Source organism: Vicia villosa, linkage group LG4, assembly GCF_029867415.1.
Source record: "Vicia villosa cultivar HV-30 ecotype Madison, WI linkage group LG4, Vvil1.0, whole genome shotgun sequence".
In the NCBI taxonomy this organism is placed as follows: domain Eukaryota; kingdom Viridiplantae; phylum Streptophyta; class Magnoliopsida; order Fabales; family Fabaceae; genus Vicia; species Vicia villosa.
This window is the reverse complement of record NC_081183.1, coordinates 121306820-121329173: the sequence shown is the minus strand read 5'-3', so window position 1 is coordinate 121329173 and position 22354 is coordinate 121306820. Positions and strand designations below refer to the sequence as shown.

The following is a 22354-nucleotide window of genomic DNA, read 5'->3' as shown; positions in this document are numbered from 1 at the left end:
GGCAGCTACCCGGGCTCTTCTTCCTATCTCGGTGACGCCAACGATCCCCTCCGCTCTAAAATCCATAACCCTAACTCACATTCTCTACGACAAACTAGGTTTTTCCATCACTTCTACACCCTTCATCCCCGCCTTCATCAACTTCGGCGGTTTCATCTCCCACTTCATATTCCATCGCGAAATTCACGGAATCTTCTTCTTCCTCGGCCTAATCGTTTCTCAGTTCATCAAAACCGCCGTTAATTGGTTTTTAAAGAATTGGGTTCTCACAGAATATTGGGGTTAATCTACTTACTCGGTCTCTGGGTTTTTTTTACTATGCATATGATTTATTTGGGTTATCATAATGTTGCTCAGGTTTTTGCAGGTATTTGGTTGGGGGTTTTCTTGGTGTTAGAAAAAATATCCTCTCTGAATCCAAGTTTGAAAAACAAGTTTCAGTGGATTTAGTTCTACTTCCACCTCTTTAGTTTCTACTTCAGAATGAAGCTAACCCAAAATGGCTTTCTACTACTCCTCCTCTGGGTTGGCCTATTCTCAAAGGTACATTTCCAATTAAAAGTGTTCGAATTCTGATGAGAAAGAAAATAAACATAAATCTAACTCGGTGTTGGATCACAGGAAATTTACCTCTATTGATTTTAAATTTTAATATCTATTAAGTGCTAATTGTTAGATTTGTGTTTTTAATTGGAAAAGATGTTAATATGATGAAGGAGAGGTTTGCAAAATTGTTGCTTGGTGAAGATATGTCAGGTTCAGGAAAAGGGATTTGCACTGCTTTGGCAATTTCTAATGCTATTACAAATCTTTATGGTATGTTTACCGAAATAGATTCATATTGTAATTGAGAAACTGTTTGGTTTGTTTAACTTGTCAAATGCTTCAAAATTCAAATTTTTAGTTTACGAGTGTTTAGTTTACACTAAGAGGAGCTAAAAGTGATTCTAGACTCATTATAGTTTAAATCACTTTAAAATAATATCACTTTTACAAAATCTAATAAAAAGAACATTTTTTGGTCGATGTAGAACCAAACACTCGCTAAATTGTATGATTTATTCGATTCATTTTGAACTTTATGATTATGTAGCTGCTGCATTTGGGCAACTATGGAGACTATAACCAATACCTCGCGAGAAGAAAGATATGTGGCAGAGAGAAGATGGAATGGCTTGTTAGCATTAGTGATCACATTATTTAATCAATACTTTCTTGGCAAACATTTCCCGATGGAAAGAAATTCGAGGTAAAGTTGGATTGAGTTTTAACTTTTAAGTCAAATGCTGAAACTTTGAGTTTAATCACTTAATACATGTAATATATGAAGTATGATGTTTCTAATATGGTTCATTTTGCAGGTAATGACTTGCAGGCCAAGGATAGATATTTGTATCAATCTTCCAGCCCTTCGCAAACTCGACAATATGCTACTCGTGAGTCTCGATTTTTTGTTCTTTCATTAAACATTAGTAGTTGTAATCGGCAGAGACGTCGTTGAATGATTACAATTTTCAATTAACTGGCAATTTTGTTTGAACACAATTTTCAACTATGTTGATCAAGGAATTGTAGCCACTGACGCAAATGATTCCGCCTCTTTTCGAAAGTTAATTAATGGGTATGCTATTTGGAATCAATACCATTTTTCATTTGCTTGTTATCTTCAATTTTGTGATTTGTTGTTGTTTTTTAAAAGTGTTTATCTATTACAATTCTTCAAAATATTATTATGTCAAATATTATCTTATAGAAAATTATGAAGTCAATGGCGGAGCTATTCGAAACTTGCCCAGGCTTCGTGATATTTCTGGCTCCGCCACTGATCCCACATGTCGCTTGCAAACTTGTATTTCATTTTAGACTAAACGCTTATTAATGATTCCGACTGCCTCACCTCATCACTCTTTTTAAGTTAATATATTTTGAAATAATGTCAAATAACTACTTTACATGTTTTAGCCTGAGTTTCATTTACTTATGACAAATAAACACTAATGTTTGAATTGGTACGGGAAATAAATTCTAATGTTTTAAACAAAAATAATTATGTGTAGTTTAAATTATCCATAAAATATAAAACAAATTAGTCACATTATGATATGTAATTTTTACATATAATAAGTAATGTTCTTACATTATCAGATGATCTTTTAAAACCAAACTTTTCAGAGTTACATCTTCGATTCATAATGTGTGTAATTTAGCTTGTATTATTAGTTAACAATTTCATTAAAATTAAATATTATGTATTGTTTATATTATTCCACCTATCATACCAAAGAAACATACTTTCTTTTCCACAATAAATATTAATCTTATTGAACACCATACATTAAGAATATATTATTATCATATTTAAATTGAAGAAAAATTTTGATTTAAAAAATTTATTATAAATATCCAGTTGTTCACACCCATTATGTTTTTATAATTATATGTTTCCGAAAAATATATATGACTGATTTTTAATAGAAAGTGTTGCCTCATAATATTTTATCAGAAAGAAAAGAACTGCATTAAAAAAAAATAGTTAATTGACTAGTAATTGTATCATAATTAGTCCTTTTTTTATTCAATTATAATTAGTCATTGAATATTACACATTGTACTGAAATAAATAAACTAAACGACCAGTAATTGTATTATAATTAGTCATTTTTTAAACTCAATTATAACTAGTCATTGAATATTACGTTATTGACTTTCTTGTATTTATTTTTTATTTTTTTATAAGAACGTTCTTGTATTTTAGAGTAATATATTTGTGTTATGTTAGCACAAAGACTACAAGATTGATTTATTTGCATTAGTTAATTGGATCCGTTGTGTTATAAAAGGGAAACAAGAGTTGGTTATTAATTCAAACCACAACACAAAAGCCAATTAATCTCATATCCTCCTCTTTTCAAATTGTAACAATGACTAAATTTATCTTTCGTGAATACATTGGTGTGAAGCCATCGTCAACAAGTTTACGTGATTTTCCAAGTGATATCATCAACTCAAATAGATTTGAATTCCAATTCATTTTGGGCTTTGCAAGTGAGGAGTATGACCAAGATGGAAAAGGCAACGGAAATTTCAAAGAAACTTGGGATGTGGAATACTTCGGTCCAGATAAAGTGAAAGAGTTCAAGAAAAATAATCCAAATGTAAAGGTGGTGATAAGCATCGGAGGTCGTGCTGTTGAAACTCCATTCCGTCCTGCTGAGGAAACTGTATGGACTAGGCAGGCTGTAAATTCACTCAAAGTGCTCATCGAAAAATACAGCAGTGAAAGCGGCAACATAATTGATGGCATTGACATTAATTATGAAACTATCAAAACTAGTAATGAGCTATTTGTTAACTGCATAGGCGAAGTTATAACAAAACTCAAGAATGATGATGACCTGAATATTGAAGTGGTGTCCATTGCTCCATCTGAGAAAAACGAACTTCACTACCGTGATTTGTTCTATGCAAACAATGCCAATATCAATTGGATTGATTATCAATTCTACAATCAAAAAAATTATGTATCCACAGTTAAGGACTTTTTAGGGATCTTTGACAATCTAATAAAAGGCTACCCTCCTCAAAAAGTCCTTCCCGGAATTAGCACCGACCCGAATGACAATAAGGATAGTAAGATATCACGAGAGACTTTTATTGCTGGCTGCATACAACTCAAAAAACACTCAAAACTCAATGGTGTTTTTCTTTGGAACGCTAATGACTCCGCACATCCCCCTCCTGGTTCGCACGAACCTTATGTAGTAGAGCATAGCTTGCAAGACATTCTCACTACACCAATTGAGAAGTTACTCGATCGCTAGCTATATCTAAGCCAGCAATTAATCTTTCATATTATAGGTCAAGCATTACAGACTATAATATAGAGCTAGATCCTACGTTCTATGCTCTATATGTTTTAGTCTTTTATATATGTTAAATAAGACCTATGTGTGCTACTTATTTCATGTGTGTTTATGTATTATGTTGCGAGTGTGGAGAATTTTACTTCTCGTATATTAATTTATATGGCTTTAATACAACTTAATAGCTACAATTATTTATTTTATTTTATGTTTTAAATTTCTATAAATATAACTATTAAGAGAATGAAAGAATTGAAAAATACTACAACTTTCAAAATTTGTAAACCGATACCAATGTTTCATGGGCTCTACATAATTCCTTGAATATTTGATTTTAATCACTTTTTTAAATGAATAAAATTCATTTAAAATCAAATAAATCATATAATTTCGTGGCAATTGGATTTTGGGCTCTACATATCATGAGGATAGGGATTGGATCTTGAAAATATGGGCCTATTTGCAAAAAAAATCATTTTGAGGCCTTTTGTTTCACATTTTTTCTCTTAAAATGGTCCAACTTTGACAACGCATATCTCCCTCAATTTTTAGGATATGGAGGATTTCTAGGACCTTTTGGAAACCTCAAGATGTCGCCTATAAGCCACTTTGAAATCTTTTTACCATTTGAGGATTTTATCTTGATCATATGGTCTTTGACAAAAAACTGCTTTTGGTTGACTTTCAAAAATGACCTGTAATGTTTTGGTCCATATCTCTCAAATGAAGCATTTCTAGCCTTGGCATGTGAGAGACAAATTTGTAGATAATTCAATTTCCTTTAAATTGAGATTTGGTTGGAAAATTTCTGATGTTCCATGTGAAAGTTATGGCTGGTCAAAGTTCTGATGACTTTAGGTCAAAAAACCCTAATTTAGAAACTTTAGGTTTTGTTGATTTCTGATATTTCCTTGATGAATCATGATTAATCCTTGATAAAATGTTGAATGATACTTCAAAATAAGGATGTTGACAAAAAATCAGGAATTTTGACTGTACTTTGACCACAGTTGACTTTTAGGTCAAACTAGTCGACTGTTGACTTTCTGAGCAACTGATTGGGCAATCCTTGGTATTGAAGCTTGTACTTTGCCATAGAGATAGTTTGAAGCATCATAGGCCACATGAAATCCATTGGATACTTTGATTCATTGATTTTCTTTAGAGAATTCAAAACCCTAGTTCATTGAGCCATTGTTTTGGAGAGTGTGTCTTTGAGCCTTGAACTTTGGTATGAGCTTGAAAGGAGAAATGAGATGGGCAAATTTTGGGGTATGACAGCTGGGATATAGGCTGATGATGAGTGGGAGAAGTAGTCATATGACCAACAAACTCATGGGAATTGTTTGTAGTAGGCTGCAGAGGAGATATGCTGGAAGTTTGAACAAGTTCAGTGAAAGGAGGAGTATGATGATCAAGATCTGTAGGTGTACCAGGACTACTAGACCTGTTACCAAAACTTTGAGGACTGTGCCTAGATAGTGTTTGTGGAACAGCAGACTGTTGAGCTGTCAAAGGGGATTGAGGTGTATTTGGGTGCTGGTTATTACTCAACATGACAATGGTATTATCATCTTGATTATGTGTGTCTGTATTGGGGATGGAGTTGGCAGCTAGTTCCAGCTCATTAGGAACTGTGGAAATCCCTGATGGAACAAACACTAAAGGTACAGAAGATGATTAGCCTGGACTAGACAAACTACTAGTAGTGTGGGATAGAGTGTTTGACCCTGAGTCTACAGGATTAACCTTAGGAAACAGTTTGGGAAATGGAAAAGATTGCTCATTAAAGGTGACATCTTTTGAGATGTAAATTCTACCATTCGGACTTAAGAATTTAAAGCCCTTGTGTTGAGAGGAAACTCCAAGATAGACACACTCTTGACTTCTAAATTGAAGTTTGTGCTTATTATAAGGCCTGAGAAGGGGATAGCATGAACACCCAAAAACCTTCATGGTCGAGTAGTCAGGATTTTTGGCATACAGGGCATGAAAGGGTGAGTTAGCTTGGATTAAAGAGGATGAAGGAAGTCTGTTGATGATATGGATAGAGGTTGTAAAGCTATAATCCTATTAGGAAATAGGGAGAGAAGCATGAGCAAGTAGGGTAAGTCCCATTTCTACTATCTGTCTGTGTTTTCTCTCAATTGAACCATTTTGGTGTGAGGTGTGAGGGCAGGTGAGCCTATGGGAGATTCCTAACTCTGTCAGGAACTTGGTAAAGGTTCGAAACTCACCCCCAAAATCTGATTGTACAGCTTTAATAGTTGTCAAAAATTGTGTTTGAACAAAGACATGAAAGAGCTTAAATGCTTGTAAAGCATCTGACTTTTTCTTAAGCAAATATATCCAGGTATATTTGGAGTGACCATCAACAAAAGCTATGTAATATCTGTAACCTGAGCTAGATGGACATGGAGAGGGGCCCCACAAATCAGTGTATATCATGTCAAAAGGCTTGTGATAAACTTTGTGTGTGTGTGGAGCATGCAACCTATGTGCTTTCCCAAGATTACAAGCAGAACAGAAATGAAGAATTTTATTGGATGAAGAGATATTACACAATTTTATAATAGCATCAACAGAATTATAATTGGCATGACCAAGTCTATGGTGCCATAGTGACCTAGTATTCCACACATCTATTTTATTGACAGTAGAATGGGAAGCTACATAACTATGTATACCCGATTGAAGACTCAGCCTTTTTCCTTGGTTTGTACACTTTTGAGGCTCCAAATGCAGCTGGGGAAAATAGTACAAGCCACTAGCATCAAGAATTCCTTCTACAAGCACTTGTTTAGAAGCCTGAGAAATTATGTAGCATTTGTTAGGTAGGAACTGAAAATTAACATTATTGTCCTTAGCAAATTTAGAAACTGACAGTAAGTTTCAAGTGATAACAGGAACATGGAGAATATTGGTGAGGAGTAATTTATGTGCAGGGTGTAATGTGGAGTGCAAGTGTGTGGATCCTACAAATGCTATGGTTATAGATTGACCATTTCCAACATACACCTTATTCGTGCCTACATAAGGTTTTTTTGTTTTGTAACAAGTGAGCAAAAGGAGTTAGGTGATGAGAGGCACCAGAATCCGCAAACCAGGAGTGAGATTCTAACTCAGAGGGTAAGTTGTACTCTGAAGTGTATCCAGATGAACGCCCATTTGTAGCCATCATTGCAACAGTTTGAGTGGTTGGAGAAGGAGCAGCTGAATCAACTTGATTAGTAGCCATTTGAGCAGAGTTTGCAAGAACATTGTTGTTGGCGCTCGAAGGCATGTAATTCTCATCAAACCGATGCCAGCAGGTAGATACCTCATGACCCTACTTGCCGCATAGCTGACACGTTGGTCGATTGCCAGTGATAACTTTGCCTCGACCTCGACCACGACCGCGTTGAAAGCGTCGTCTACCTCTAGTGCCTGAGTAAGCTCCTCTAGAGCTCTAAGCTTCATGATGAATATGAGTGACATTTGCAGCTATGGTTGATGCATTTTGCTCCTCGCGGAATTTGTCCAATTGTGCTTCTTGCACATAAAGCAATGCTTCAACATCACAAAGAGTGGGAGGTGTGGGACAGCCATACATTTGCATTGCAAAGGGATTATATTCCTCTGGAAGCCCTTGTAATATAGAATCAACCTGATCTTGTTCAGTTATGGAGTCACCAGCTGCCAGAAGCGAATTCGCAATAGCCTTGATTCGCAACACATACTCAATAACAGATTTGATGCCTTTCTTGGTTGATTTCAGTTCAATACGCAATTGACGAACTCTAGCTTTCATCTGAGCATTAAAATGCTGATGAATTTTGTCCCAAACCTCAAATGCGTGTTTGCACGCAAGAACCCTAGGTAACACAGATTCAGAGATTTTAGATAACAGCCAAATGAAAAGAGCTTGATCTTGTACAATCCAACGTTCATACTCTTCAGAAATCATACTTGTGACACGATCTTGAGCCGTCTTGTATTTTTGCAGAATCACCGGATTGGCCACAAGCTTGTGCATTTTCTTTGAGAGAATAACGCCCTCAACTTGTTGATTCCATAGGAGGTAGTTGTTGTCTTGAAGCTTGATTGAGAGCTTCGGTCCAAAGGAGTTGGTGGATTTTGTTGCAGCACCACCGGTGGAGAATTCTTGTGATTTGAGAATCGAATCGGGAGTACCATCAGACTCCATTGATGAGCTTCAAGAACTAGATCCAAGAACCCAACTAGAGGACGAGCAGAATCTAAAGATTCGAGAAGCGCGGATAATCGGAACAAGCAAATGATACCATGTTAAAGTTGAATCTGCATCATTCTTCACTCTATGAAGATGAAGGGCAGTGAAGAAGATGAAGAGAAAAACAAAATAAGAAACGTGATTTTCACATTACATTTTCAAGGAGCTAAGGCCTTGTATTTATACAACACGGTTTCTGTTAGTATTCTTAACCGTTAACAACTTTGCATATTACAGTGAAGACCATTAGTTAACAATGTTAACTATATAACTAACCTATACACTTAGCTTAACCAATATCTCTAACATTCTTCAACACAATTAACACAAAGTAGCAATAATTATGAAAACTAATCCCCACATACTATTCATCATATACCCTATTATAGAGTTAGAACCCCACCCTTATCTTGGATTGTAGGCCCTCCCGGGTAGCCCTCCTCCTCCGCATCATCCTCCCCGTGCTCAGGGTGAATATCGATTATCTCCTCCCCCTCCTTAACTCGCACCTCCTCCTCCTCATCCTCACGGGAAGAAGACGCCTGAGTCAGTCGACTCCTCGATCAAGATGAGGAACCTGTAGGCACCGCCTCATCCATTTAAGACGAGTACTTGTGCTCGACCCTGTTCCCATGTCGCTATTAGTTGTACAGCCCGCTCGCATCGAGCCGATGCCGTTTGGGTCTCCTTACCCTGTCTAAGTCGTGCCTGGTGTCCTGACATTTTCCTGAAAACATTGAAACCGGTAAGACTTGAAACAATTTAGAAAATAAAAAAAATTCAGTTCAGACTCTATTTCGGAAGTGCATTTCGGAAACTGGTGAGAGAGGTGTTTTCGGAAGTGTACTTCTGAAAACACCTGTGAACCTCCATTTCTACAGAAACCCATTTCTTGCCCTAACCTATTCAAAATCCTATTTTTATCAACTATACACTATCATGGACCCATAATAACTTAAACCTACTACATTTTGCTAATTTTTAACAGCCCTAATATAATTATCAATGCTATAGTTCAAAGTTCTAAAACTTACAAATTGTATGAAGCTTTGAGTTGCCTTTGAATGTTGTAGAGCAAGTTTAGAGTTTAATGTTTGTGTAGTAGTAAGAAGAAATAGTTAGAGTTTTGAAATATTTGTGTTCAGGGTAAAATGAAAATAGGGGGAGGGGGCTGTTTTGAATTAACAGCAAAATGCAGGTGTTTTCGGAGATGCATCTCCAAAAACATTTTTTTTTAAATAAAAAAAAAGATTTCGGAGATGTATATCCGAAATCACCATTTTTAATAATTTCGGAGATACACTTCTAAAATATAAAGGCGTTTTTTAAAATTTCGCTGTAGATTCTTAAGAAGATAGGGGGTAAAAAAATTGTCTATTTTTTAGTCAAATTAGTAAAAGAATTATAATTGTGAGGTACAACATATATTCTGTAGAGTACATAAGTAAAATGACGTGTACAGTAGTAAGCTTTTTCTACATATGCTAATTTAACCAAAACATGCAAATAGTTAAACTTTGTTTTTATACAATTGAACTTCGTACTAAAATAATTTTAACGGTGCTTGCTTATTATTTTATATTCTATTTTAGAATTGAAAACAAAATATAATAAAAAATATGTTTTATTTTAATTAATTAACAAAAAGATATCAAAAATAGTTAGGCCTTATTTAGTGTTATTAGGATTAGTTTAGTCTTCCATTTTATTTTATTAAGAAAAAAGAAAAAGATATGTATGTATTTCTTTTAGATAAAAAACCAATTAATTATTCAATTCAAAACATAAAATCCACAAGAATCAATTAATTATAAAGGACATAGTTAAAATCTAAAGCAATTTCTTATGGGGAGGAGTAAAGGATAAGAGGTGTATCTATTGGGCTAGTTGAGAAATAGTTTGTCTTCCGATAGAGAAGGGAGGGTTGGGGGTTAGAAGGATAAACGATTTTAATACGACACTGTCGCGTGTTAAAAAATGATCGCCACGAAATTGTAACAAACAGAGTCCCACCAAATTTTATTTATTCCAATGGGAAAGGGAAAATATTGATAAAACCAGAGCTGTCAAAATGGGCTACCCAACCCTAAACGGGCCGGCCCATGCATGCCGGCTTCGGGCTTTTTAGGGCCGGGCCTTAAAAGCCCATTTTTAAATGAGCTCCATTTTACTATCTAGGCCCAGCCCTGTCTGGGCTGCGGGCTACCCGGCCCTAAATAGGCCTCGGCCCTAAACGGGCCTATTTCTAAAAAATAAAATTTTATCCTTATTTTTCTAATAACCATACAATTGCATGCAATAATACTTATATATATATATATATATATATATATATATATATATATATATATATCAATTTTCTTATCCAAAATTACGATTTCTAAATAATCTATGTAAGTTACAATTAAAATGTAAAACAACATATTAACTTAATTTCAACTATTCAAAATACATAAGAAATTATATTTAATTTTGCACACAAAATTAAATAACTTGTTCCAACAAATTTTAAGATGTAAATATTCATGGCAATTATAATTTTATAACAATCATAACAACAAACTGTTATTAAATTTTATAACAATTATAATTAAATTGATGGGATATTATTTTATAGCAAATTGTTATATATATGATGTGTACTAACTCTATCCTACCATAAAAAATTACATCATAACTTTTTAAATCTCACTTCAACTTTATTTTTAATTAGAATATATCATGGTGTCTTTTCTATACTATCTACATAATTATATTAGGATGAAACCTTTTAGTTTGAAATTAAGTCAAACCATCAACTTTTGATTGATATTTATACCTTTTTAATACTAAAAATAAATTAAAATACATAATACGCAAATTTTTTATAGCATACCTTTATGAATTAGGAAAGGATAATTTCTAGTTATATTAAAAAAATTAATTTTTTTTCGGGCTGGCGGGCTACCCATGGCCCATGCGGGCCGGTCCATATTTTTTAGGGCTTTTTAGGGCCGGGCTTAAAAAGGCCCGGATGTAAATGGGCTCGAAAAATAAGGCCCAAGCCCTAATTATTTTTGGGCTTGATGGGCCGGCCCATGGGCTTTGGCCCATTTTGACAGCTCTAGATAAAACCCTTGAGAAATGAAAGCAATGAATAAGATGGTCTTCACAACCAAATTTGGGTTCGGGAGTCGGTTAAGCAAGGGGAAGGTATTAGCACCCCTCACCTCCATTGTACTCGATGGGACCCATTTAGTTATTCTTGTGATTGATTGTTAGCTTATTATCTACTTGCGCTATAAATATTATATGGACAAGAAAGAAACGGGATTTGGGTTTTTTATTATTGTGCTCGCCAAGACATTTGAGTCTTGTGCCTACGTATTTCCTCGTGCAATGGGAAAGTCAGAGCGTTCGTATTTCGAGGTTACGAAATTATGTTTTTTTTATTAGTGTGCTCGCCAAAACATTGTGTCTTGTGCCTACATATCTTCAATGGAAGAATCAGAGCGATTGTAGTTCGTAACGAATTGCAAATTTGTTGGTAGATTTTGGTGAGTCTAATCGCACTTGGGCAGGAAGACGAGTTTTTGGTGACGAGTCCATATCAGGCTGAGTTCTCTTTAAGCCCACATGAACTTGGTGATTGAGAAATTCAAAAGAAACCCTAGGGGTCTCCAAAAGTTGGCCGCCTATCTCCCTTTGTTTTCTCACTCGTTAATTTTTCTATTATCATAACAAAATTTCCTCTCTCTGTATGAACCATACACGTCTTCCTCTCTCTCGCTGCAAACTCTCGGCTTCACTCTCGATCGGCGCTCTCTCACAAACTCTTGATCTCTCTTTCGTTCTCTCGCCTTTTTTCATATCAATTAATCTTTCTACTCTTTTGCGATCTGTTCTCTCTCGGTGCCACTCTCATGTATCACCCCTAAATACGATACCATTTCTAGCTGTCCATAAATACCATGTCACCGCCAACCACACTACTCCCTCCTTTCCCTTTCGAACTTTAGATTTCTTTCCTAAAATGTACCATTTCATAAAACTTTCCTTGATGTCTCCCGCTTTATAATTGTTGAATCCAATTCAAACCGTTATTTCTCTCCACACCAAATCCATATTATGGCATAACAATAACAAATGGGCAAAAGTTTCTTCATTTAAGCAGCAGTACACACAAGAAGTATTGGAGAAAGATAAAATGCCTCTTTAGGATATAGCTCCTATAGTTAGAAGTCTATCGATAAAACAACACCATTCGAAAGCCTTTATTTTTCGTTGGAACAACCATCTTCCAAACCATATCTAAAGCATGATCGAACTCCCCCAAAGGACCACATGGAATATGCACATAATTTAGAATTCAGCAGCAAGTTTTAACCAAGAACCTTCCTTCATGACCATCCTTCCACTGCACCATGTCAGGACTGTTAGGTTCAATAACCACATCAAGCATTTCCTGTTTCATCCGCGAAAGAGAAACTGTCCAGGCGCTCTTCACATTCAGCACCTGATGTGAGTGCAAATCTGCTGATGGAAAAAATTCAGTAAGAAAATTCTGGTTTTTCAGGGGGTTATGCGGAAAGTCGAAATATCCCCACACCCAAGCTCCGTCTTGCCAACCTCCCATGAGGGCTACCGAGACCTCCTGTAAAAGAGAAACATTATATAACATTGGGAAAAGTTCTTTTAGTGTTCCCCATCTCGTCCAATTGAAGTGCCAAAAGAAAGTGATGCAACCATTCCCCACCGAGAAAGTGCAATTGGAATTGAAGAAGCCTAAAGGTTTAACCGTTTCCAAGGACAAGATATATCTCCACCAAACCAACTTGGAAACCACCCCCTTGCCTTTATCTCCTTCGTGAGCCACACTAAGATTAATATCTCCATATCTCGTTTTCAACACCTCATACCACAAAGCTCTGGGGCGTTTTAAAATCCTCCATTTCCATTTGCATAAAAGCCCCTGTCATACTCCAATTTTTGCCCCACTCGTTTCATTAATTTAAATGCGTCAGTTTTTTATTTTATTTGCATCTTAATTCAAAAATATCAAAAATTATAGTCTTTGATTATTAATTTTTAGTCAATTTGTTTTTAATGCTAAGAATTCCTTTTATTATTTTTGCTTGTCCAAAGAGTCCATTTACAAATCCATGTTTCATGGCCCATTCTAAATTGATCCATTATGTGAAGATTCAAAAAGTCATAGATGCAGTTGACATTAAAGTTCAAAATTTTGATTCCAAATTTCCCCCCTAATTCTACAAGCTCTCACTATAAACAGAGGGAGGTAACCACAAAAACGGGGGAGGAACAGAATTTAGAGAGAAAACACAGTAAAAAATTCTGCAAAAAAAAACTCTTGTACTCTTCCACAAAAGAATCAATACAAAACCTCTATTCAAAATTCATTCTCAAATCTTCCTTCAAATCCCCTACAACCCTCCAACAAACCATACATAAAACCGATGCATAGAACCCTGCAATATCTCTCAACAACATCAACTCACTCCCCTCAAAATTCACTCATGTGATACACTCAAAACCGAATCGCAACCTTCAACCTTCATACCATTTACAGTTCATAAAACCAATCCTTCTGATACCTCACCTTCATCGCAATAACCTGCAGAGAAACCATATTAATCCCACTTCAAACCCAGAACCTCACAACACTCGGATAAAACCTCAACCGACCCAACTCACCTTCAAAATCCGCAACGACCAAACACACCAACACAGAACACAAACGCACCTGCAAAAACGCATACACATCAGCAAAAGCAGAGGTGAGTTCGGACAAAGCAGAAGGGGAAAGATCGAGCAGAGCTCAGAAGAAGCCAGAAGACACCTGGTTACTCGTTTTTCTTTCCATTATTGACATTTTAATTTTCGCATTCATTTTTGTTTCCCACATCATATGACTTGTAATCATCTCTGAACCTTATTGAAGTTGAGGCATAGGCTTTTGTGTGTGTTTTGTTGTGTTGTTGGTCTTCTCAGTTTGATTCGTGGAAACAGAGAAGTTGAGAGATCGAGAGAGAGCAGAGAGAAACCACAAGAAGGTTGTAACATGAGAGTGGCACCGAGAGAGAACAGATCGCAAGAGAGTAGAAAGATTAATTGATATGAAAAAAGGCGAGAGAACGAAAGAGAGATCAAGAGTTTGTGAGAGAGCGCCGATCGAAAGTGAAGCCAAGAGTTTGCAGCGAGAGAGAGGAAGACGTGTATGGTTCATACAGAGAGAGGAAATTTTGTTCTGATAATAGAAAAATTAACGAGTGAGAAAACAAAGGGAGATAGGCGGCCAACTTTTGGAGACCCCTAGGGTTTCTTTTGAATTTCTCAATCACCAAGTTCATGTGGGCTTAAAGAGAACTCAGCCCGATATGGACTCGTCACCAAAAACTCGTCTCCCCGCCCAAGTGCGATTAGACTCACCAAAATCTACCAACAAACTTGCAATTCGTTTCGAACTACAATCACTCTGATTCTTCCATTGAAGATATGTAGGCACAAGACACAATGTTTTGGCAAGCACACTAATAAAAAAAACATAATTTCGTAACCTCGAACTACAAACGCTCTGACTTTCCCATTGCACGAGGGAATACGTAGGCACAAGACTCAAATGTCTTGGCGAGCACAATAATAAAAAGGGTTAATACTACTTTACCCCCTGCCATATAGGCGAGATTCGGTTTACCCACCTCTAAAAAAAAAACTTATTGGACAAACCTTGCAAAATAAAGATTCCATCAAATTTGACCCTGATCAATTTTTTTGACCAAGATTCTTAGAATCTTGCCTACATGGCATTTTTGGTAGTGCTGACTGTACAACACATAAGCAATGTGGCAAAGTCAGCACTGCCACGTGGAATTTAATTTTTTTTAATTTTTTTAAAATTTTTTTTAAAAATTCTTTTATTGATTTTTTTTAATTTTTTTTGTTGATTTTTTTTAAATTTTTTTATTATTTTTTTAAAAAAAAATTTAATATTTTCTTTACGTTTTTAAAAAATATTTAACAATACCTGCGGATTTACATACGAATTTGACAATACCCGCGGATTTACCTACGGATTTAAAAATACCTGCGGATTCACCAACGGATTTGACAATACCTGCGAATTTACCTACAAATTTGACAATACTTGGGGATTTACCTTTAAAAATACCTGCGAATTTGACAATACCTGCGGATTTACCTGCGGATTTACCTACGAATTTGACAATACCTGCGGATTTAAAAATACCTGCGGATTTACCTACGGATTTGACAATACCTGTGAATTTACATACGGATTTACTTGCGGATTTACCTGCGAATTTGACAATACCTGCGGATTTACCTAAGAATTTGACAATACCTGCGGATTTACCTACGGATTTGAAAATAACTGCGAATTTATACATAGTAAAAATAAATTTTAAATAATAATTAAAAAAATTGGAAAAAAATATTAAATTTTAAAAATTGGAAATTTTTTTTTTTTAAAAAAATAATTAAAAAAAATTAAAAAAAATCAATAAACAAATTTAAAAAAAAATTAAAAAAAATTTAAAAATTAAATTAAATTCCACGTGGTAGTGCTGACTGTGCCACATTGCTTATGTGCTGTACAATCAGCACTACCAAAAATGCCATGTAGGCAAGATTCTAAGAATCTTGGCCAAAAAAATTGATCAGGGTCAAATTTGATGGAATCTTTATTTTGCAAGGTTTGTCCAATTAATTTTTTTTAGAGGGGGGTAAACCGAATCTCGCCTATATGGCAGGGGGTAAAGTAGTATTAACCCTAATAAAAAACCCAAATCTCGTTTCTTTCTTGTCCATATAATATTTATAGCGCAAGTAGATAATAAGCTAACAATCAACTACAAGAATAACTAAATGGGTCCCATCGAGTACGATGGAGGTGAGGGGTGCTAATACCTTCCCCTTGCTTAACCGACTCCCGAACCCAAATTTGGTTGTGAAGACCATCTTATTCATTGCTTTCATTTCCCAAGGGTTTTATCAATATTTTTCCTTTCCCATTGGAATAAATAAAATTTGGTGGCAACTCTGTTTTTTACAATTTTGTGGCGAACATTTTAACCCCCACGATAGCGCCGTATTAAAATTGTCGATCCTTCTAACCCCCAACCTTCACTTCTCTATCGGAAGACAAACTGTTTCTCAACTAGCCCAATAGATACACTTCTTATCCTTCACTCCTCCCCATAAGAAATTGCTTTAGATTTTAACTATGTCCTTTATAACTAATTGATTCTTGTGGATTTTATGTTTTGAATTGAATAATTAATTGGTTTTTTATCTAAAAGAAATACATACATATCTTTTTCTTTTTTCTTAATAAAATAAATTGGAAGACTAAACTAATCCTAATAACACTAAATAAGGCCTAACTATTTTTGATAACTTTTTGTTAATTAATTAAAATAAAACATATTTTTATTATATTTTGTTTTCAATTTTAAAATAGAATATAAAATAATAAAATTGTATAAAATTATTTTAGTATGAAGTTCAATTGTATAAAAACAAAGTTTAATTATTTGCATGTTTTGGTTAAATTAGCATATGTAGAAAAAGCTTACTACTGTACACGTCATTTTACTTATGTACTCTACAGAATATATGTTGTACCTCACAATTATAATTCTTTTACTAATTTGACTAAAAAAATAGACAAAATTTTTTTTAACCCCCTATCTTCTTAAGAATCCACAGCGAAATTTTAAAAACGCCTTTATATTTTAGAAGTGTATCTCCGAAATCATTAAAAATGGTGATTTCGGATATGTATCTCCGAAATCATTTTTTTATTTTAAAAAGAAAGTGTTTTTGGAGATGCATCTCCGAAAACACCTGCATTTTGCTGTTAATTCAAAACAGCCCCCTCCCCCTATTTTCATTTTACCCTGAACACAAATATTTCAAAACTCTAACTATTTTTTCCTACTACTACACAAACTTTAAACTCTAAACTTGCTCTACAACATTCAAAGGCAACTTAAAGCTTCATACAATTTGTAAGTTTTAGAACTTTGAACTATAGCATTGATAATTATATCAGGGTTGTTAAAAATTAGCAAAATGTAGTAGGTTTAAGTTATAATGGGTCCATGATAGTGTATAGTTGATAAAAATAGGATTACGAATGGGTTAGGGCAAGAAATGGGTTTCTGTAGAAATGGAGGTTCACAGGTGTTTTCGGAAGTACACATCCGAAAACACCTCTCTCACCAGTTTCCGAAATGCACTTCCGAAATAGAGTCTGAACTAATTTGTTTTTATTTTCTAAATTGTTTCAAGTCTTACCGGTTTCAATGTTTTCAGGAAAATGTCAGGACACCAGGCACGACTTAGACAGGGTAAGAAGACCTAAACGGCATCGACTCGATGCGAGCAAGCTGTATAGCTAATAGCGACATGGGAACAGGGTCGAGCACGAGTACTCGTCGTAAATGGATGAGGCGGTGCCTGCAGGTTCCTCATCTTGATCGAGGAGTCGAATGACTCAGGCGTCTTCTTCCCGTGAGGATGAGGTACGTGAGGATGACGAGGAGGAGGTGTGAGTTAAGGAGGGGGAGGATGATGCGGAGGAGGAGGGCTACCCGGGATAGCCTACAATCCAAGATAAGGGTGTGATACTAACTCTATAATAGGGTATATGATGAATAGTATGTGGGGATTAGTTTTCATAATTATTGCTACTGTGTGTATATTGTGTTGAAGAATGTTAGAGATATTGGTTAAGCTAAGTGTATTGGTTAGTTATATAGTTAACATTGTTAACTAATGGTCTTCACTGTAATATGCAAAGTTGTTAACCGTTAAGAATACTAACGGAAACCGTGTTGTATAAATACAAGGCCTTAGCTCCTTGAAAATGTAATGTGAAAATCACGTTTCTTATTTCGTTTTTCTCTTCATCTTCTTCACTGCTCTTCATCTTCATAGAGTGAAGAATGATGCAGATTCAACTTTAACATGGTATCATTTGCTTGTTCCGATCTTCCGCGCTTCTCGAATCTTTAGATTCTGCTCGTCCTCTAGTTGTGTTCTTGGATCTAGTTCTTGAATCTTATCAATGGAGTCTGGTGGTACTCCCGATTCGATTCTCAAATCACAAGAATTCTCCATCGGTGGTGCTGCAACAAAATCCACCAACTCCTTTGGACCGAAGCTCTCATTCAAGCTTCAAGACAACAACTACCTCCTATGATATCAACAAGTTGAGGGTGTTATTCTCTCACAGAAAATGCACAAGCTTGTGGTCAATCCGGTGATTCCGCAAAAATACAAGATGACTCAAGATCGTGTCACAAGTCTGATTTCTGAAGAGTATGAACACTGGATTGTACAAGATCAAGCTCTTTTCATTTGGCTGTTATCTACAATATCTGAATCTGTGTTACCTAGGGTTCTTGCATGCAAACACGCATTTGAGGTTTGGGACAAAATTCATCAGCATTTTAATGCTCAGATGAAAGCTAGAGTTCGTCAATTGCGTATTGAACTGAAATCAACCAAGAAAGGCACCAAATCTGTTACTGAGTATGTGTTGCGAATCAAGGCTATTGCGAATTCGCTTCTGGCAGCTGGTGACTCCATAACTGAACAAGATCAGGTTGATTCTATATTACAAGGGATTCTAGAGGAATATAATCCCTTTGCAATGCAAATGTATGGCTGTCCCACACCTCCCACTCTTTGTGATGTTGAAGCATTGCTCTATGTGCAAGAAGCACAATTGGACAAATTCCGTGAGGAGCAAAAGGCATCAACCATAGCTGCAAATGTCGCTCATATGCATCATGAAACTCAGAGCTCCGGAAGAGCTTACTCAGGAACTAGATTTAGGGGACCCCTTCTAGATTTAGGTTTTTTATATATTTAAATTGAAGATATGGTAAACTTGCGTTCACCTATATCTTAAAAAATAGTTTATTGAAATTTAAAGAGAATTAGGTCGAATGCTAGTTTTTTATGGTTTTACTCGCTAGGGTTTTAAAACCCTATGCCTACGTATCCTCTAGTGCAATGAGGAAGTCAGAGTACCGTAGTTCGTATCCATTTTGTTGGTTGGTTTTGTTTTAGTTTTGGAATAAGGTTTGATCTTGAATTAGAGGCACAAGGGCTTAGAAATTAATTTAGTTATTGTACGGAGTGAAAGTGTTTGATTGATGAAATGTTTGATAAGTTCGCGTGGATTTTTTTTGTAAGCAAGAGATACATTGAAAAGAGAACCCAAGTTCTCAAAGCTTGTTACAAAAAAGTCGGGCTGAAAACCGTGGGGAGAAAATTAGACGCCAATTGCGCCTTACGATAAGTAAAGGAGAGGACCTACTAAATTCGTTAAAATTACAATTGGGTTGCCTAATTTTCCCGACAAAAACCCAACGCCAAACCAAAGCTTTCGCCCCCCAAACAATATCAGAGATATTCCATGTATCACCCCTAAATACAATACCATTTCTAGCTGTCCATAAATACCATGTCACTGCCAACCACACTACTCCCTCCTTTCCCTTTCGAACTTTAGATTTCTTTTCTAAAATGTACCATTTCATAAAACTTTCCTTGATGTCTCCCGCTTTATAATTGTCGAATCCCATGAGTCTGTTGGTCATATGAGTACTTCTCCCACTCATCATCAGCCTATATCCCAGCTGTCATACCCCAAAATTTGCCCATCTCATTTCTCCTTTCAAGCTCATACCAAAGTTCAAGGCTCAAAGACACACTCTCCTAAACAATGGCTCAATGAACTAGGGTTTTGAATTCTCTAAAGAAAATCAATTAATCAAAGTCTCCAATGGATTTCATATGGCCTATGATGCTTCATACTATCTCTATGGCAAAGTACAAGCTTCAATACCAAGGATTGCCCAGTCAATTGCTCAGAAAGTCAACAGTCGACTAGTTTGACCTAAGAGTCAACTGTGGTCAAAGTACATCAAAATTCCTAATTTTTTGTCAACATCCTTATTTTGAAGTATCATTCATCATTTGATCAAGTATTGATCATGATTCATCAAGGAAATATCAGAAATCAACAAAACCTAAAGTTTCTAAATTAGGGTTTTTTGACCTAAAGTCATCAGAACTTTGACTAGCCATAACTTTCACATGGAACATCAGAAATTTTCCAACCAAATCTCAATTTAAAGGAAATTGAATTCTCTACAAATTTGTCTCTCACATGCCAAGGCTAGAAATGCTTCATTTGAGAGATATGGACCAAAACATTACAGGTCATTTTTGAAAGTCAACCAAAAGCAGTTTTTTGTCAAAGACCATATGATCAAGATAAAATCCTCAAATGGTAAAAAGATTTCAAAGTGGCTTATAGGCGACATCTTGAGGTTTCCAAAAGGTCCTAGAAATCCTCCATATCCTAAAAATTGAGGGAGATATGCGTTGTCAAAGTTGGACCATTTTAAGAGAAAAAATGTGAAACAAAAGGCCTCAAAATGATTTTTTTTGCAAATAGGCCCATATTTTCAAGATCCAATCCCTATCCTCATGATATGTAGAGCCCAAAATCCAATTGCCACGAAATTATATGATTTATTTGATTTTAAATGAATTTTATTCATTTAAAAAAGTGATTAAAATCAAATATTCAAGGAATTATGTAGAGCCCATGAAACATTGGTATCGGTTTACAAATTTTGAAAGTTGTATATTTATAGAAATTTAAAACATAAAATAAAATAAATAATTGTAGCTATTAAGTTGTATTAAAGCCATATAAATTAATATACGAGAAGTAAAATTCTCCACACTCGCAACATAATACATAAACACACATGAAATAAGTAGCACACATAGGTCTTATTTAACATATATAAAAGACTAAAACATATAGAGCATAGAACGTAGGATCTAGCTCTATATTATAGTCTGTAATGCTTGACCTATAATATGAAAGATTAATTGCTGGCTTAGATATAGCTAGCGATCGAGTAACTTCTCAATTGGTGTAGTGAGAATGTCTTGCAAGCTATGCTCTACTACATAAGGTTCGTGCGAACCAGGAGGGGGATGTGCGGAGTCATTAGCGTTCCAAAGAAAAACACCATTGAGTTTTGAGTGTTTTTTGAGTTGTATGCAGCCAGCAATAAAAGTCTCTCGTGATATCTTACTATCCTTATTGTCATTAGGGTCGGTGCTAATTCCGGGAAGGACTTTTTGAGGAGGGTAGCCTTTTATTAGATTGTCAAAGATCCCTAAAAAGTCCTTAACTGTGGATACATAATTTTTTTGATTGTAGAATTGATAATCAATCCAATTGATATTGGCACTGTTTGCATAGAACAAATCACGGTAGTGAAGTTCGTTTTTCTCGGATGGAGCAATGGACACCACATCAATATTCAGGTCATCATCATTCTTGAGTTTTATTATAACTTCGCCTATGCAGTTAACAAATAGCTCATTACTAGTTTTGATAGTTTCATAATTATGTCAATGCCATCAATTATGTTGCCGCTTTCACTGCTGTATTTTCCGATGAGCACTTTGAGTGAATTTACAGCCTGCCTAGTCCATACAGTTTCCTCAGCAGGACGGAATGGAGTTTCAACAGCACGACCTCCGATGCTTATCACCACCTTTACATTTGGATTATTTTTCTTGAACTCTTTCACTTTATCTGGACCGAAGTATTCCACATCCCAAGTTTCTTTGAAATTTCCGTTGCCTTTTCCATCTTGGTCATACTCCTCACTTGCAAAGCCCAAAATGAATTGGAATTCAAATCTATTTGAGTTGATGATATCACTTAGAAAATCACGTAAACTTGTTGACGATGGCTTCACACCAATGTATTCACGAAAGATAAATTTAGTCATTGTTACAATTTGAAAAGAGGAGGATATGAGATTAATTGGCTTTTGTGTTGTGGTTTGAATTAATAACCAACTCTTGTTTCCCTTTTATAACACAACGGATCCAATTAACTAATGCAAATAAATCAATCTTGTAGTCTTTGTGCTAACATAACACAAATATATTACTCTAAAATACAAGAACGTTCTTATAAAAAAATAAAAAATAAATACAAGAAAGTCAATAACGTAATATTCAATGACTAGTTATAATTGAGTTTAAAAAATGACTAATTATAATACAATTACTGGTCATTTTGTTTATTTATTTCAGTACAATGTGTAATATTCAATGACTAATTATAATTGAATAAAAAAAGGACTAGTTATAATACAAATACTAGTCAACTAGTTTCATTATTTTA

General features: G+C 35.3%; 1 protein-coding gene and 1 pseudogene across 1 annotated transcript; one reads left to right on the top strand and one right to left on the bottom strand.

Annotated features, from left to right (window-relative positions):
• Window positions 1–2831: 2831 nt before the first annotated feature.
• LOC131599590 (chitinase 2-like) lies at window positions 2832–4046 on the top strand. The gene has a single exon (XM_058871889.1). It carries the CDS (start codon window positions 2922–2924, stop codon window positions 3819–3821), a length of 900 nt encoding a protein of 299 aa, XP_058727872.1. The 5' UTR covers window positions 2832–2921; the 3' UTR covers window positions 3822–4046.
• Window positions 4047–20835: 16789 nt separating this feature from the next.
• On the bottom strand, window positions 20836–22049 carry LOC131599589 (chitinase 2-like; annotated as a pseudogene).
• Window positions 22050–22354: the final 305 nt, after the last annotated feature.